Source organism: Acanthopagrus latus, chromosome 8, assembly GCF_904848185.1.
Source record: "Acanthopagrus latus isolate v.2019 chromosome 8, fAcaLat1.1, whole genome shotgun sequence".
Classification (NCBI taxonomy): Eukaryota; Metazoa; Chordata; class Actinopteri; order Spariformes; family Sparidae; genus Acanthopagrus; species Acanthopagrus latus.
The window spans coordinates 30705547-30724404 of NC_051046.1; the positions used below are offsets into that span (position 1 = coordinate 30705547).

The 18858-nt window shown below is 43.1% G+C and overlaps 1 protein-coding gene across 5 annotated transcripts in view; it reads left to right on the top strand.

The window, feature by feature from the left end:
- carmil2 (capping protein regulator and myosin 1 linker 2) overlaps positions 1–18858 on the top strand; it is a 97331-nt gene that overhangs the window by 28965 nt on the left and 49508 nt on the right. For all 5 annotated transcript variants that reach the window (XM_037106304.1, XM_037106305.1, XM_037106306.1 and 2 more), the window contains exons 20-25: positions 5774–5828; positions 5920–6092; positions 6309–6377; positions 8114–8207; positions 8417–8503; positions 9378–9506. In XM_037106304.1, the coding sequence (XP_036962199.1) occupies positions 5774–5828; positions 5920–6092; positions 6309–6377; positions 8114–8207; positions 8417–8503; positions 9378–9506 (607 nt within the window). The remainder of the gene's footprint in view (positions 1–5773; positions 5829–5919; positions 6093–6308; positions 6378–8113; positions 8208–8416; positions 8504–9377; positions 9507–18858) is intronic.

Here is an 18858-nt window from a genome sequence, read left to right on the forward strand (position 1 = left end):
GTCTCCAACATAGCCAACGTTTTTACTTCTCTGCTCCACTCTGTCCTCTGTATGTATGAGGCACTGTACAGAGCTTTGGACCCAAAAGCGAAGACCAAAGGCAGTGGAAAAGTTTAAAAGACTTTATTGTAGAAGCACAATTTGTTTGTAGTAGCGGAGATTGGCATGTGGCTGGGCTGCAGACTTAGTTGGGGATCCAGGTGCAGTGAGGATGAGGCTCGGGTGGCAGCTCTAATGAGGATGCAAGGAGGATCCGTAAGGTGGCTTGGCTGGTGGCAGTGTCGAGAGAGGCTAGGCCTCTGGATGGCAAAGGTGCTTGAGCTTGTAGTAGCAGGCTCTAGGAATGATGAGGAACAAAAATTGTTTGTCTCAGAAAGACAACAATGTAAATCTCAAGAAAGGTTGCTACCGATAACTAGCTCTTTTGAGGCGGTGCTGATGATTAGATGAGCTGCAGATGAAATACCCGCAGGAGCTCCTGCCAATCAAGGATGCCACGCCCAGCCTCTGCAGGAGACTCAGAACACAGCCAAACTCATAGAAAATATAACAGATATATGGTATATGGAACGTTATATGGATTCCATAACTGTTATAAAATTAGTTCAGTTGGAAAATACAGCAAAACACATGAAAGATTCACATGGAGCTGAGATGAAACAAGTGTTAATGAATTAAATGACTTCAGTGTCTGAAGTAATGCATCGTTCTTGCACGGCAGCCTCTCAGCCCATGTTAATGTGAAACACACTTGACTGTGGACACTGTCACCTGTCTTCCAACAGCTTCTAATTAATTGCAGACTTTGAACTGATTTGAAATGGCTCCAAATGACTTTCTTAACTTGAGTTTCCCATTGTAGTGTTTGTGGCGAATGGGTGTATTAAACACAGCCTGTTAAAATAGGCCCAGAAAAGTCACCAGCTGTCAGATTGACTCAGAAGAAGTTAAAATTCTACAAAGAACATTTGATTCACAGAACTTACTATAATCACAAAAACTGATTGTTCAAGTTACTGTATGTATATGTTTGATCCAGCACATCACATTTTCTAAAGACCTTTAATGAATTCAGTATTGAACCAAACTTCATGAATGTTTTTTTGACAGAGTAGTTTGTGTTCCACTCGTTACATCTCAGAAAAATGAAGGCTGTAGAAATTATTGGAGCTCGAAGCCTGCCATGTTATCCACTGATCAACCAAAACACTAAAATCTGTGTAAAGCAGAGATAAATTTGTGTTAAGAGTTTGTCACTCCACAGAAACTTGTGTCATTGACCACTGAGCCAAATTTGAAAGATTAAAAAAAATCGCTAAGTATATAAAATTAGGTCTCAAAATCATGGAAAAACAAGTTTTTCTCTCTGCTGGAACCACGCCCACATACAGGGGGGAGCCTCCTCTGTGTACTTACTTTCTATACTTCTTTCATACAGTTACTTTTCTGATAGTTACTTTATTACCACAAGCTCCCCAATGACTCTGTCTGCCCAATTTTTATCAGTTGTGAGTGATAATACCAGCTGTGGAGTAGCTTTAGTTATAAAATAACTAAGCCATGTATGCTGCATGTGCACAGAAAATGATAACTCACATACTGACATCGTCTGAGCTAGCTGCTCCCGTTTCTCTCCTGGTGGCCGTCACATAATGCCGGTGGCCGTGATGGTGGCACCCGCTGTCTGCGGGACAGGAGGATGCAAGCGGGGAATGGAGAGGGTCGGTTCGGCCCCACTGACCAGTGTCAACAGACTCTTCAGAAATCCAGACTTTACCTGGTGATAGTTGCTGTAACTATCAGGGGTAAAATGGACACTGCAGAGACGGATGTTGGTGGTGATTTTGAACGCTCCACAGTAGCTCCTCTTGACAAAATCGATCCACCGTTTCCTTATGTTGTAGTCCGTAGGAAACTTAAATAAGCTTAAATAAACGGCGTCATTACTCTGCATACTGTGGCATCCGGGAAAGATGCACGAGCGACTTGGAGGAGACATGACTGGTTAGCTGACTGTTTAGCTAGATGCAAGCTATCATAAGAGATGCTACCCAAGACTGGAGAGTGAGCAGAAAACCACCGATGCTAATGTGCGCTGAACGTATTTATACCGCTTCTGCAGCAGGATGGGGTTTATGCTAATGATGCAACGTGGCCATGATCTCTGACCCACCCATTAAATCCTGAACACAGAAATTTTGAAACACAGTTTGTGAGCCTAGCTCCACAGTTAAATTCTAAATGGTTGAATGGCTCTTTACATATTTTAAAGAAATACATTTATGACCTATTTCATGTATTTAGAAAAGAAGTTGAGTGCGCGTGCTCAGCGTCATATCCAGAGGTTGTCTCTGGAAAATAGACATATGAGTGCTGCCAGCATTGCTGCAGAGGTTGAAGGGGTGGGGGTCAGTCTGTCAGTATCAGACCATACAGTATCCATAAAGAAGCCTCCTTTAAAGATGATGCACAAGAAAGTCTGCAAACAGTTTGCTAAAGACAAGCAGACTAAGGACATGGATCACAGGAACCATGTCCTGTGGTCTGATGAGGCCAAGATAAACTTGTTTGGTTCAGATGGTGTCAAGCGTGTGTGGCAGCAACCAGGTGAGGAGCACAAAGACAAGTGTGTCTTGCCTATAGTCAAGCACGGTGGTGAGAGTGTCATGGTCTGGGGCTGTGTCAGTTCTGCTGGCACTGGGGAGCTGCAGTTCATTGAGGGAACCATGAATGCTGACATCTACTGTGACATACTGAAGGAGAGCATGATCTCCTCCCTTCAGAAGCTGGGCCACAGGGCAGTGTTCCAACATGATAATGACCCCAAACACACCGCCAAGACTACCAGTGCTTTGCTAAAGAAGCTGAGGAGGGTAAAGTTGATGGACTGGCCAAGCATGTCTCCAGATCCAAACCCTACTGAGCCACAAACAGAAGGCGGAGGAGCGCAAGGTCTCTAAATGCAGGAACACACCGGCCCAACTGTTGGACGACTGAAGCGTTTTGGGAGACTCGGACGAGGTACGAGGAACAAATCTGTTCCATGTGTTCAGCTGTGTTGGAAGCCTTTGGAACCATATATGCGTTGTCTGCTCTGATTCAACATGCAACATCAGAGAAGTTTGGCTGTCGAGCCATTGGACTCTCTGATTGGTGGTGTGGTGGTGAATCAGCGCAGTGTGTGGGAGGGGCAGAATACTGTGTGCGCTTTGGTTTTCTACGCACTCCGTTCCATCATTTCTTGTTTTCATGTTTTGGAATACTGGCACAAGACTAGCTGTTATGTCCATTCAAGACAAATTAATTTGTGTTTATTTGGTAATGCCTCGCTGCATGTTTAGTATGCAGCTATTTTTGTCTGAGTAGTAGAATAGTTAAGTTTTGTTTTGATCGAAAATAAAGAGAGGTGCATAAACCTCTCATCCAGCATGTTTTTTATACATAACAGCGCCACCCGCTTATTGTATCTCACGCAAGCGCAGAACATACACGCTACCAAACGGGTCAGACAAGAGGCAAAGGAGTGGCCGGATAAAGGCAGTTGGCTCTTGGTTTTAGTCTGGGAGGCCTTAACATCCACCATCTCTGTGATGTCATCATGAAGGAGTGGAAGAGGATTCCAGTGGCAACCTGTGAAGCTCTGGTGAGCTCCATGCCTGAGAGGGTTAAGGCAGTGCTGAAAAATAATGGTGGCCACACAAAATCTTTACACTTTGGGCCCAATTTGAACATTTTCACTTAGGGGTGTACTGAATTTCATTGCCAGAGGTTCAGACATAAAGGGCTGTGTGTTGAGTTATTTTGAGGGGACAGTAAATGTACAGTTATGCAAGCTGTACACTCACTACTTTACATTGTATCAAAGTGTCATTTCTTCAGTGTTGTCCCATGAAAAGATATAATAAAATATTTGTAGAAATGTGAGGTGTGTACTCACTTTTGTGAGATACAGTATATGTTCTTTACCACTGTTTGTAAATGTTTTAATGTGACTGTATCAATAAAAATCTGTGCACACAGACAGCTGGAGACAACTGAAGTCACACTGGACATGAAGCAATGAAAACCTAATATAGTAGGTGCTTTTTTAGTGTGTAGGTACTAAAATTGATTTCCAAAATAGTAAGAATTTACAAACCAGACTCAAACAAACAAACCAACAAAATACTATCTTGCTGAATATCTGCAGGGCTGAAATAACAACTGCCAGCTTATCTGATTGTTGGGGGAGAACCAAATGATTTATACATATTTAGATATACATGTGACAGTGTCTGATATTATTTTTCTTTTTTTGTAATTTATATTTTATTGGTATTCATCATCATCAAGACAAATATGCTTCTTCACAAAGTGCATTTCAAATATTATATGCATTCTTCATGTATTCATATTTGCTATGAATTCTCAGTCTTTTTATTTGTGTATATACATATAACAGTCAAACAGAGAAGAAAAAAGGAAAAATAAAGGGAAGAAAAAAAACAGAAAAATACCAGCAGTGCATTCATTAGGAGTTTATCTCCTTTTGACCAATCTTGAGGTATACATCCAAAATATATGGTTTTACTTGTGTATCCCCCCCCCAATAGTCTTTAATAACAGAACATTCCCAAAAGATGTGATAATGATTCGCATTTTGGTTCCCACAGTTTCTCCAGTAAACAGGGGGATTATCATCATAGTGGGATTTCTGTGAGGGTGTAATAAAATATCTTATTAGATTTTTCCACCCTAATTCCCTCCATTTCTGTGAACTGGTGCACCTGGTATTATTTTTCTAATGACCAGATGCTACAATCTGACATCAATCAAAGCTCAGGTAGCAAAGGACATTCTTCTTAAAACAAGAATAAGGGATGAACAGTTTTGGATTTTCTTTTCAGCCAACACTGATAACTGACATTTTGCTGCTTCTTCTGGCCGATACAGATAAAATTGCTGATCATGTCACCTTTTTATATTTTAAAAAGAAGTTCATAGCCTGAAGTGTCTGCACACCTGAGGGTAAGAAACATGAGATATCCACCACTGATGACCTGTCTGGCTCTCTAGTCTACACTGCGTGACTCTACGCAGGTGCAGCAGTTGCTTTTCTTCTCCTTCTCCTTCAGCCACCTACTGTATCTGAGAGTGTAGATGTGCACTTGATAAGTCAGTAAAAGCAATTTGACTACAAATTATCAACCCTATTTATCAGCTAAATGCCGAATAAAAAGCTCATAACATAGAATTATCAATATCAACACCAAAATAATTTATCTGCATAGTTAACAAGAATAGATTTTTGTGAGAAAAAAACTTTCTGGAGCTTTACAGCAAAACAGTCCTGCGACATTCTCCCAAAAAAGTGAAGTAGTTAGAGACTTGTTTTAAAATGCTTCAAAACAGTAGCCTACACCCTCATCAGCATGGGGGGAGAATGCCATTAAAGAATTTTCATTTTTGGTTAACCTTTCCTTTAAACAGCCATTTGCTTTTCATCTTTCAAGAAGTGCAGTTTCATTGTGCTCCATGAAGATTTAGTTATAATTTATATATACATATAAATATATAAATATATATATATATATATATATATATATATATATATATATATATATATATATATATATATATATATATATATATATATATATATGTACACACATATATATATACTTCAAAACTTAATTTTGATTAAATATTACTGACACCTTTCTTCACCTCATGCTTTCTTACTCTGTTATATTTCTTGTTACTTGGTTTGATATGTTCTCTCTGTGTCTACCAGAGCTCTCACTGACGTTCTTCATCGTATAGCTCAACTCATTCAGGACGAAGAATGTGTGAGTGACACATGATCTTAATGTCAATCCTTTTTCTGTATGTTTGACAAAACAAAATGTCACAGTTTCTTATATATTTGTGTGCCTGAAGCCCTTGCAGTCTCTGTCGATCTGTGACTCCAAGCTGAAGACAGGGATGCACATCCTGCTGAGCGCTCTGGGCGGCCATGCTGCTCTGGCTGAAGTCGACATCAGTGGAAACAACATCGGAGACACTGGAGCCAAAATGCTGGCCAAAGCCCTGATAAGCAACACACGACTGACGTAAACACACACACACACACGCACACATGCACGCACGCACGCACGCACACACACACACACACACACACACACACAGTAATTCCCTTGTCTTTTGATGTTACATAATGTACCTGTCAATCAAACAATACCTTCACCTTCACCCAAGCAACAATGATCCCGGCTAGGCTAACTTCAGCTGTAACATCCTTGAACTGACCTCTCCTCCACCCTTTCAAGGACTCTGACATGGGACAGAAACAATGTATCGGCCAGAGGTTTCCAAGATGTGGCTGATGCTTTGGAAAGGTCATACACACACACACACACACACACACACACACACACACACACACATATATATATATATATATATATATATATATATATATATATAGATAGATAGATAGATAGATAGATAGATAGATAGATAGATAGATATAGATATATATACACACACACACAGCATACATATATAGCATGGTGTTACACGATTCCTGTTCAGCTCCCGGACCGTGGTCGGGAAGCACAGGGGAGATGATTTCCTCCAGGTCGGGAAATAATACCAGGGAGCTTTGCTGTATCTGGAGGAGCCGTCGCCTTTATTCACAGCCAAACTGAAGACTATATTGTACACTTTATTGCTGTCGTTACTACTGCTACTCCCTTCACTTCTCCTTCCTCCCCCACTCATTCACTAAACGTACATACGCACGCTCCCTCACTCTCATTCGCACACACACCTTATGCACCGTACACACACACACCTTATGCACCTTACGCACACACACCTTGCGCACCGTCCTATACCTGAAAGGGGCTACGCCACTCTTACAACAATGGCAAAGATGCAGGAGACCCATCGATAGAACTTGAAACCCCTCCTCTTTCGCTGAAGTTCTTAATAAATGTTTTAAACGTGACAATGGAGTGTGGTACATTGCAAACAAAGGTCAGATATTATATTGCATAAAAGTGTATTCTAAAAATGGCATAGCAACCTGTGCTTTAAAAATTAAATAAATGTAAAATTCGAGAATCTTATCGAACGGTGACTTTAGAATCAAAATTTTAATCGAGTCAAAGATTTGGAGAATCATGACACCTCAATATGTAGTCACATTTCTGCTGTTCTGTCGTGAAAATAACCCAAATATTTTTTGCATGAAAAAGCATTTTGGTGAAAGTACTTTTTTTTTTTTTTTTTTACTTAAGGGGCTTTGAAGTAAACAGCACATTTTGTAAATTACCATCTAAACTGGAACGCGAGTCTACAGCCGGACTAGCAATCGTTACAACCAGGCCAAGGGGAAACCCTGGCGCAACATGAGGATGGGGCTTCCCTCTCCCTGTTCCCTATGCACCACCAGCAGCAAAGCATTTTTAAATGGTTTTAATCAAAAACACAGCTGGGATACAATCGAACATGCTGGCAGTTTGGCTGACAGAAGGGAGCCCACAGGAACTAGTAAAGAGCTGGCCTTTAAACTCCCGGCTGGGAGGCTAGAACCAACCAGCGCTATGGACAACCTACAATCACTCAAAACACACCTTCAGCCAATCACACACACTCAAACTTAGGTAACAGAGAGTTAATGAAACAGAGACAGGCACAAATAGAAAAATGTAAGTGACCTCTAGGGTTGTAACAGTGGCCCACAATAACAATGCTAACAAATTAATGTTTATTTGGTACAGTGTTAAATAATGGAAATAATTTAAACTTAGCATACTGGCATGGTAATATTTGCTGTATACCATGATTAAGAAAGTACACCCGAGGCTAAAGAGGGAATGCCATAAGTTTGGCAGGTTTTTGATCATAAAGCAGCAAATATTATTTTAGTATACGTGACCTGATGATAGTACTAGCATAAACATCAATATCATGGTTGCACTTAAGGGAAAGTCAGAGAATCTCCAAGATCAATAGGATTCTTCCTCTGCTGATCATGACTGATCATTAAATAGTCTGTCAAATAACATGCTGATATCATTTAGTCTGGATCGAAGTGGTGAATTTTGATGAGTGGTTTGTTTTGCAGGAACTTCACTCTGAAGCAGGTGCCACTCCCCCTGGCTGATATCACACAGAGTTACCGCAACAACCCTGACCGAACAAGAGAGGCCCTGCACAAGGTTAGTGTGTGAATCTGTGTGAAGTTTGGTGGAAGAATATGAGGGAAAGTAAATAATGTATCAATCAATCGTCAGCCAGTATATACAAATTTTTTGCGACGATCTGTCAATCTGTTAATATGTCAATCTGTGTGTGTGTGTGTGTGTGTGTGTGTGTGTGTGTGTGTGTGTGTGTGTGTGTGTGTGTGTGTGTGTTTGTGTGTGTACAGATTCAGCAGTGTTTAGACAGAAACAACCAGAGACAGTCTGATAGAGTGGAACTTCAGCAAGTGTTTAGAGCTCAACAATCTGAGAAGGTAAGAAGTTACCTAATTGGAAGCCAGTTAACAACAGTAGTACACAATTTAATTATTAACTCTTGTATAGCATAAAGGGATATATTCTGAGATAAATTCTAACTGGAAACATCTTAAATAATAGTTAAAAACAGTTTGATATAAGTGCTTCCACAGAACTTTGTATATGTCAGAGTTAAAGAAAAGTCTGGGTAAGGTACTGAAACTCCCCACTGAAACTGACAATAGTAATAGCTGGTTTTAATTTTGTGAAATCTTTCTTTGGCGTGTTTTTAAAATGGTATTTGTACATGCAATTTGGCTTGGTAGGATGATCTAACATGTTTTCCGGTTGTGGGAATACATCATAACAGGCAGTTTAGTGGAACATTATGGAGATCATGCAGGGAACACTGCACACAGGCCCCCACTGGGAATGACTGAGCTAAAGCTAAAGAGGAGAGAAAACCAGCAGTAGAAATAACAATGCAATAACAATGTAATTTGCATGTCACCAAGAAATTGTTGCATGCTCTACTTAATTTCTTATTTACAGGAATTAATACATTTGTTTGTGTGTCAGGACCAGTGACATGAATGATTGCTGCTTTCAGCTGCTTTCTCAGTCAACTCCAAAACAAAGCAAATGTCATAACTGTTATACATATGCAGAAGTGTAATAAATAAAAAGTCAAAGGCTGCAACTGGGTAAGGTGCAGTATTGATTCATTTTACAATAAATATGTGATAAATACATCATATCATATTGAAGGTAAGGCTCTCTGACTGAGACAGTAGATCTGATTATTCATTTAAAAACTATATTTCCAACCTGACAGTTTCTGTCTAGCTGTGTATCGTCAGCTCTGTCTGTCTCGGTGATCCTGTATTTTAGCTGGTTCAGGGAATGTGTCAGCAGCTGGAGGACAGCCTTCAGCGATTAAACCACTGCAACACTGAGGAGGCCCAGGCTGACATCCTGACAGCACATGAGGAACTGCACAATGCCAGGGAGTCCTTTAAGGTACAGGCTGATCTGATGGATTTGAAAAGCCACTAGTAATTGGACAAATGTTATTTTGGAGCCATAATAACAACAGCCACTTTATTATGATTGCTGCTTCTTAAATGTGAATATATCTTACTCCTTTCTATCCTCCTCTATGACAGTAAACTGAAAATCTTAGGGGTTTGGACAAAACAGAACATTGATATCAAATCATATCATCTTTGGCTTTGGGAAACACTGGTTGACATTTTTCATAATTTCCTTACATTTTATGGACCACACCCCTAATTGATTATTTGAGAAAACAACAAATTAATGGACAAATTAGGTTAGGTGCAGTCCCCCCCCCCCCCCCCCCCCCCCCCCCCCCATTCATGGATCTGTCCCTTTATCTGGACCAGTACCAAACATTAATAGGGTCTTTTCTGGGCTGAGACCCATCCTACATCCAAGTTAAGTGGACAGATTTAATCTGTTCTTTAGTGTAGCACTCCGTTGCCACAAAACCCCAGCTCAAATGTCCTTTAAGGCGGATAGACAGACAGCGCAGAATTGCCAATATGGTTCATTTATTCAGCCAAAAGGAGACTCACAGCCAGAAGAGACAGGTTGGTTCCCATTTTCGGTTACCGGCTGGTACAGAACACGGCAATAATACAAAATAATCATTACTTAAATCAAAATAACAAACAACAAAAAAATAACTATAACCAAGGCAGTGGCTCACTAGCTGCAAAGCAAAGCAAATCAAACCAAACATCATTAATCTTATACAAAACAACATAATGTGAGAAAGACCACAATAAACAATATAATCAATATGCTGCACCCACCTACTATACAGCAGTTTGCAATCAGAGTTCCCCTCCCCACCTTGGGCAGTCGTGTTACACACAAATCTATAAACACAATAAATTCACAACTGAGCATACAAGGAAAACATTAAATCTCTCCATTGTGCAATCACTTCTGCAAATGTATGGTGTCCGTGAGCCCATCGCACAATCACTGTGTCCCCCTGATGTAACGCTGCTTCCCTTCCTCCCTAGATGACTAACTGCAGACCTAGGCAACCCATATGGATTAGAATGCACGCTGGCCGTAGTCTGGGTCAATCTACGAGGCAATGGTGGAGATAAAGGCAAAAGGTTGAGTCGACCCCTCCCCCACCCCTCCTTCTCCCCCTTGGGGACGAGACAAGTTAGTGGCTAATGGAGCGGACACAATACCCATTTTTGCATCACCTTCCCCCACCAACGATGCTTGGCCCCTAACATCAGTCACAATGACTTCAAACAAGGAATCCTCTGATTCGTTATCCGCATTTGGAGATGGAGGCTCTAGGATTGACGGGACTTCAATCTCTTTGCCCTCCACCTGCAGACTGGGCCCACCGCAACTCATTCTGATGCAGATGTCTTTGAGGCTTTGAAAAATCAACAGGAACAACCGGATACACTGGCAGGTTACGATCCAGCTGTGCTACTATCTGGTATAGGGTAGGAAGCCACACATCCTGAATCTTATGTCTACCCAAAAACTGGCGGTTCCTAACACACACCATGTGGCCTGGCTGTAATGGGTTGTCACCCACCGGGGACCCCGCATACCTTTTACAAACTTCAGCTGCCTGCTCCAGGTTCTTCCGAGCCTGTGAATAAGCATGTCCCATCCTTCTCTGATGCTTCTCAACCCATTCATGCACATTACCTTGAAAATCATCCCTATCCTGCCCCAGCCAAACATCCAGTGGGACCACCGGGGACCTCCCAAACATCAGAAAATATGGGTAATAGCCAGTACTCTGATGTTCAGTGGTGCTACATGCATACACCAACTCAGGCAAACGCTCAACCCACCTCTGCTTCTGTTCTGGGCGCAGGGTGTGTTACAGATCATGTAGGGTTCTATTAAAATGCTTGCACTGACCATTACCTTGAGCATGATATGGAGCTGTTCGACTCTTTTTCATTCCATACAACCCACACAGTCCACATCAGCCTCAAAACATTAACCCTGGTCAGAGTGCAACCTTGCAGGGACCCCATATGGCTGAATCCAATACTTAACCAGATATTTGGCAACAGTTACAGCCCTCTGGTCTCGAGTTGGCACTGCAACTGTAACAAAATACATCTGTAAGAACCAGAACATTCTCACACCCATCGGACAATGGCCTTGTTAGCCTCCAGTGGCCTAGAGGCTAACAAGCTCCCCGGGTCACACACCAGGCAATACAGCACCCCTTCAATCTCTAAAATCCTTCCCCACTGCCGCAAAAGTCCAACAGTCTAGAGACATTCTCGCAGCCTCTCTTCCCTACAAGGCTTCACCCCTTTCAGCCAGTAAGTATGAAAAGATGCTATGACTGGATCAACCTGCTGAAGACTGGCCAAAGCAGAAATGTCGAAGGAAGGAAAGCTGGACATGGATGGATACTTTGTACCACCACTGCCCTCCTGGCACAAGACCACCTGGTGAGGCTTGGACAGGATATCACGGGTATCCTGAAAAGTATGTGTCTCAGCCATATCTGGTGGCTCTCAATACTGCCTAGAAAGAGCATCCGCCTCTGCATTCTGGCTACCCGGGCGATACACAATCTGGAAATCAAACCACCCAGCGCTGCTCTGCAGCACCAAGTTTCGCTGTGTCCAAATGGCTTAATGCGTCATTATCAGTAAAGACGGTAAACTTGGTACCCATCATATAGTCCCGGAACTTATCTGTAACAGCCCACTTCAACCCCAGCAGCTACAGTTTCATGGCACTGTAATTTTCCATGTTATGCTCCACTGGTTGGAGTCTGCCACTTGCATAAGCCAGTGGGCACCTCTGCCTGTCACCCTCTTGGAACAACACAGCCCTCAGCCCTCGGTGGCTAGCATCAATCTCCAGAAAAAAATGTCTTGCTGAAATCTGCATACCCCAACACCGGGGCAGAGATTAACTTCAGCTTCAGACAACTTCAGTCCTCACAGGTTGCATCCCAGGACTGGCCAAATCCCTGGCCTCAAACCGGCCGCTTACCCGGTTTGCCCGACAACTGTGACAATAGCGCATGGAGAGGGGCTGCCAGCTTAGCAAAAGTCTTCACAAACATCTGATAGAAACTTGCAAAGCCCAAAATGGACGTTAATTCTGTCAAATTTTGCGGCCTGCGCCATTCTGCCATGGCCTGGATCTTCCCTGGATCCACAGCCACCGCAGCTGATATTACATGCCCCAGGTATGTAACTTCGGGCTGGAAAAATGAACACTTACTCAACTTGACCTTGAGGTTAAACTGACCCAGACGAGACAACACCAAATCAAGACGCTCAAGGTGCTGCTCGATGGTAGAAGAAAACACAACAATGTCATCCAAATACAGGAGCAAGGACTGGAACCTCTGATCCCCCAGAATCCGCTCCATTACCAGCTTGAATATGCTTGGGGCATTACAGAGACTGAACAGCATCTGGGTGAACTCATACAACCCGAAAGGTGTACAGAACGTGGTTTTACCACAATCTTTCCCAGCCACCCCCACCTGATGGCACCCACTGGCCAGGACCAGGGTGGAAAACCACCTGGCACCACCCTACACATCCAAAGATTCTTCAATACATGGTGACGGAAATGCATCTCTCCGCGTGTTTGCATCAAGCATTGCACCTTAATCTCCTCATACTGACATGGTGGTATTCGTCGATAGCGCTGCCTCACTGGTGCCTCATCTACAACTGGAATGTCATGCTCTATCACATTCATGCACCCCAAGTTTGATTGTGTTGGGCCTCGGCCTAAATCAAAATCTGGATCTGAGTATTTACTGACTGTGATGTGCCAGGTCATGCGCTATCTAGCGGCCTATCCATTGCATACTATCACAGCTAAATCTGTAGTCAAGGCTTTGACTCAGTTTATTGCCATATTTGGAATACCAAAGTTCATTCAGAGCGACCAAGGGTGTAATTTTTCATCATATTTGTTTGCACAAGTTCTTAAGCAGCTAAACATCAACATAACTAAACATTTGCTTATCATGCACAAAGCCAAGGTGCTTTAGGAAGATTTCACCAAACTCTCAACTCTTTGTTGCGAGCATTTTATATAGAAATGGACAGGGACTGGGAGGAAGGTTTACCGTGGTTTCTTTTGGCTGCCAGGGGGGTTTCTCAAGAGAGTACTGGGTTCAGTCCCAAAGACCTAGTCTTTGGTCACATGGTACATGGACCTTTGGCAGTACTCCGGGATGAGTGGATTACAGATGATCCCCCTCCCAACCTGATAGACTACGTGAATGGTTTCCGACACAGACTTTATATGGCTGGTCAACTGGCAAAACAAAAACTGGTAAAATCTCAAGCTAGGATGAAGCATTTCTATGACAGGCATTCTGAAATGTGACAATTTAGTGAGGGTGACCAAGTATTAGCATTGTTGCCGATTGTGGGGTCGCCATTTCAGGCAGAGTTTGTTGGACCATATACTGTAGTGCAGCAGTTGTCTGAACAAAACTACCCAATTGAGACTCTAGATTGCAGGAAAAGAAACCAGCTTTGCCACATAAACTTGTTAAAACCATATTATGTTTGTGCATCATCTTAGCTTATGTCTGGCCCCTCAGATTCCCCTTCATCAGAAGTGTGTCTGGTTTTGACTGCTTGTACTGTGGTGCACTTAGCATTTAGTGGGGGGGAAGATGTGCTGGCCCCCGATGACTCTTTACTGCGCGGCCGTCTAAAGAATTTGGAATCACTTCAAAATCTCGATGTTTTGTTGGCTCATTTGACAGAAAAGTCTAAAGAGTTGGCTGAACTGATAAAGAGTTATCCATCTTTATTTGGTGACACACCTTCAAAAACTCATATTATTGAACGTGACATTGATGTGGGCGATGCAAAACCAATTTGTCAGAGATTCTATTGAGGGGAAGCGCAAAGTAATACATGGCGAGGTTAAGTACATGCTTGAGAACAACATTGCTGTACCCTCTGCTTCCAGTTGGGCTTCTCCATGTCTGCTTGTTGAAAAATCTGACAAGTCACAACGTTGTTGCACAGATTTTGGCAAAGTGAATACTGGAACAAAGCCTGATTCCTATCCATTGCCTCATTTTGAGGACTGTATTGACCAAGCTGGTGTAGCAAAGTATGTGAGCAAATTCGATCTATTAAAAGGGTACTGGCAGGTGCCATTAACCCCAAGAGCTCAGGAAAAATCTGCTTTCATAACACCATCTGGCTTGTTTTGATATACAGTGATGGGTTTTGGCCTACAGAACACACTGACTACATTCCAACGACTCATGAATATGGTCGTTAATGGACTTGAAGATTGCGCTGTGTATTTGGAAGATGTGGCGATATACAGTAATACCTAGGAGGATCATCTAAGTCGCATTCATGCTTTGTTTGAATGACTAGCAGACAGCAATTTGACTGTAAACTTGGCAAAATGTGAGTTTGCAAAAGCAACTTTGACATATCTAGGAAAGCTTGTGGGTCAGGGTCATGTGCCATTATGCCAAACTGTCAGCTATTGAGGAGTTTCCTTTCCCCACCACTAAAATAGAATTAATGAGGTTTTTGGGTTTGGTCAGTTATTACTGCTGTTTCTGCTGCAATTTCTCAACGGTGGTGGCTTCTCTGACTGACTTGCTGAAGGCCAAAATTCATTTGGCTCCCTCATGCCAGCAAGCTTTTTGTAATATCAAAGCTCGGTTGTGTTCTGCTCCAGTTTTAGTGGCTCCCCGACTGGATCAGACCTTCTAACTGCAGGTGGATGCGAGTCACGTTGGAGCAGGTGCTGTGCTCCTTCAAGTTGATGAACAAGGCATTGACCATCCAGTTCAAAGAAGTTTCAAAGAAGTTCAGTGCCTATCAATGAAATTACTCAGTGATCAAAAGGAAGTGCTGGCATTAATCTTGGCTTTGCAGCACTTCCAGGGGTATCTTGACTCTGGAATATCAATTGTGCTATTCACTGACCATAACCCACTCACTTTTTTGAACTCTTTGCAGAATCCAAATCAGAGGATCATGCGGTGGGCTCTGTTTCTGCAGCCATACTATTTGGACTTCCGTCATATTAAGGGCAGAGATAACATCATGGCGGATGCCTTGTCCCGTGCACCTTTATAACTCTGTAACTTGATTCATATTTCCTGTCTTCTGCTGCCTCTGTTTTCCTTCTTTTTAAATTGCTTCTTGGCGCTATGGTTGCTGAAGTGGGAGACTCAGAGTTTGGAGATGGTGGGGAGTGTGAAGTTACATAAAGGTGAACAAGGATGTCAAATTTACTCAGAATATATGTTGAATTTATGTTTAGGATTCAGGGTAGGGACCCTGTTTTATGGGGGGGAGGGTTGGTCCTGCTCTGTCCTCTTTTGTCTGTGTGTGTTTACTTTGTTTCAAGAAGTTGATGGGAGGAGCTATGCCATCAGTGATGCAACACACCTGAGCAGGCTGGGCTCAGGTGGCTATGAATCAGACCTTCAGGATCCTCTCACTCTCTCTCCTGCCCTGACTAACTGACTGATATTATTATTATATATTATTATTATTTGTTCCGATATTGTTTCCACATACATACACTTAGACTTAGACACACACACACACACACACACACACACACACACACACTGACACTGCATACATACTGACAACTGATACCTAATTATATTGCTTATTTCCTTTGGTTAATTAAAAACATGTTGCATTATTTCCAGACTATGTGTGGTCTCCCTCCTTTGTCACAAACTGTTGAGCCAGGTTCTTGCGAAAATGACTCTGCAAAGACCCTTGCGTGCTTCTCCAGTAGCTGTATAACTTTCTGAACCTGCTCCCCATTGCGTCCGAGAAACTCCATTGCAACAACCTCTGATGGCAGCTCCAGGTGCTCCACCACCTCACCAGCCTGTTCACACAATAATACCAGCTCCTCTTGTGGGGATATCCATTCAAACGCAACAGTAGTAGTGTCACAAGCTACCATCTCCACTGTGTGCATGGAACCAAGCTGAGTCTGAGGCTCAATACTTATATTTACTCCACCTACATTTAACTCTGGTATTGCCATGTGGCCATTTTCCACCAGAACCAATGCACCCGACACAAGTAACTCACCAGAGTGACTTCCCTCCCCTGCGCCTAGTGACTCCATAAGCATATATGTGCCTGCCGGTACCAAGCCAGATGGAACTACAGCCGGTACAAAACACATTGACCCAGCCGGGACACTAAAAGGCACAGTGGAACAGGCAAACCCTACAACTGAGACAGCCTGCTTCTGTTGGCAAACCGCAAACGCCAAACCCCACGCTTTATCCGAGACCGACAGGGGGCTTGCGCTGCAACTGATGCCAGTGAGGGACAGCCCTCTTGCGATGTAATGTTGCAGCATCCATGGGATCTTGAACAACCAAAATCCCCCTCCCTTTTATAGATATTCCCAGGGCCCTAACTTCCTTTTTCAAAATTCCCCAGGTAAGGAATACCCAGGCCATTGGCTGCGGACAATGCAAGCCACTCACAAGTTTTAAGTGTGGGATGAAAATGTTGCTCAAAAAATGACTCCGTAATAGTGGAAACATTTGACCCAGTGTCAAGGAGACATCTCACTGGTACTTCCCTCAATAATACATCTACTGTTGGGCATCTTCCCACCAAACATTCATACTCAGCATTAACTTGGACATCACTGCATGAGCCCGACCGAACCCCACCTGTAACTAGGCTCATTGCCACAGGGGCAGAGAGTTTGCCTGCTGCTCATCTACCTGGGCGGATACATCCTGGGAACCAGCCATACGTGATGCAGGAGTTGCTCGCCAGGTGGGTGGCCCCATCCTGCATTGCCGTGCAATGTGGCCAGCTAACCAACACTTAAAACATATAGGCATATAGGCCCCAACCCCAGTTCGGGTTGCCCCAATGCCAGCCAAGCCAGACACCTTCTGTGCCAAATCAGCAATCTGGGCCTGCTGTTGTCTCAATATACTCTCTACAAGGGCTGTCTGCTGTTTTAAAGTTTGCAGAATCTCTACTAGAACTGGGTCGGGTTCAGGATGTACAGTTACTGCAAACGTGTTGGACTCCAACACTCCATCCCCCATTTTGCACAAGCTTAATAGCCATTGGTTCTGCCCACCCCCACTGTCCCCATCTTTCCACAACAGTGCCCCCTCCGCAAATCAAAGAGGGATATCCCAAGGCTCTGTCGAATAACCTTTTTCAGATCCCTACCTATCGCTAAATCACGAACATTCTCTGCAAATTGATCACGTAAATCAAAGTCGCTACACCAGGTCTGTCTGACATCATAATGGTTGATATCATCAGTGATAGCCATAAGTGCATGTGAGTACTCACATATGGATTCTCCTTCACGCTGCCATCTATCAAAACAAAAAAACAAAACTTTTGCAACCTGGTGAGGGAATGAGGCTGGCCATATATCTCCCTGAGAATCTCGATGATACCCTTAGGGTCCTGCCTTTCTGCCTGTGACCAGTATTTTATCTCCCGTCTAGCCTCCCCCCCTAAATGATCATAGATATCCATAGCTTTCTCAGTATCCTCAAAATGGCGATAACCCAAAGTTGTGTTAATTTCATCAAGCCATTCATAAAACTCAGCACACACCCCCCTGTAACCCTGCCTGCAGCTCTTCCATTCTCTGCAGACCCACTGGATCACCGCTGTAGCCTAGACCATACAGCAGTACAGAGATCTTGGCTCCTGTTCGTGAGACCCACTGCCTTGGTCAACACAGAAAAACAAATACACCACCGTTCTAGCACCAACACTGAGCCCAACCAACCAACCAGTTACTCTACACCAGCATATAATTAAGACTGCTATTATTATTGCTCTGGTTCGCGATGCCAAATTGTAGCACCCTATTGCCACAAAACCCCAGCTCCAACGCCCTTTGAGGTGGATAGACAGACAGCTCAGAATTGCCAATATAGACCACAATAAACAATATAATCAATATGCTGCACCCACCTACTATACAGCAGTTTACAGAGTTCCGCTCCTCACCGTGGGCACTCGTGTTACACACAAATATATAAACACAATAAATTAACAACTGAGCATACAAGGAAAACACCAAATCTTATCTTTTATCTCTGTTCCGCAAGTGTACGGTGGCCGTGAGCCCATTGTGCAATCACTTCCATAAATGTACGGTGTCCGTGAGCCACTTCTGCATGGCCACAGCAGTCTCAGTATAATTCTGCTAATGAAACAACCAAGAAACAGACATGAGTGAAAACATCCCCCCTCTGAGGTTAACATCTCATAAAGTTGTGACAAAGAAATAGTCATTATAAAAGTCTTAAAGGTAGAACATGCAGCAGAGCTGTGGACTGCAT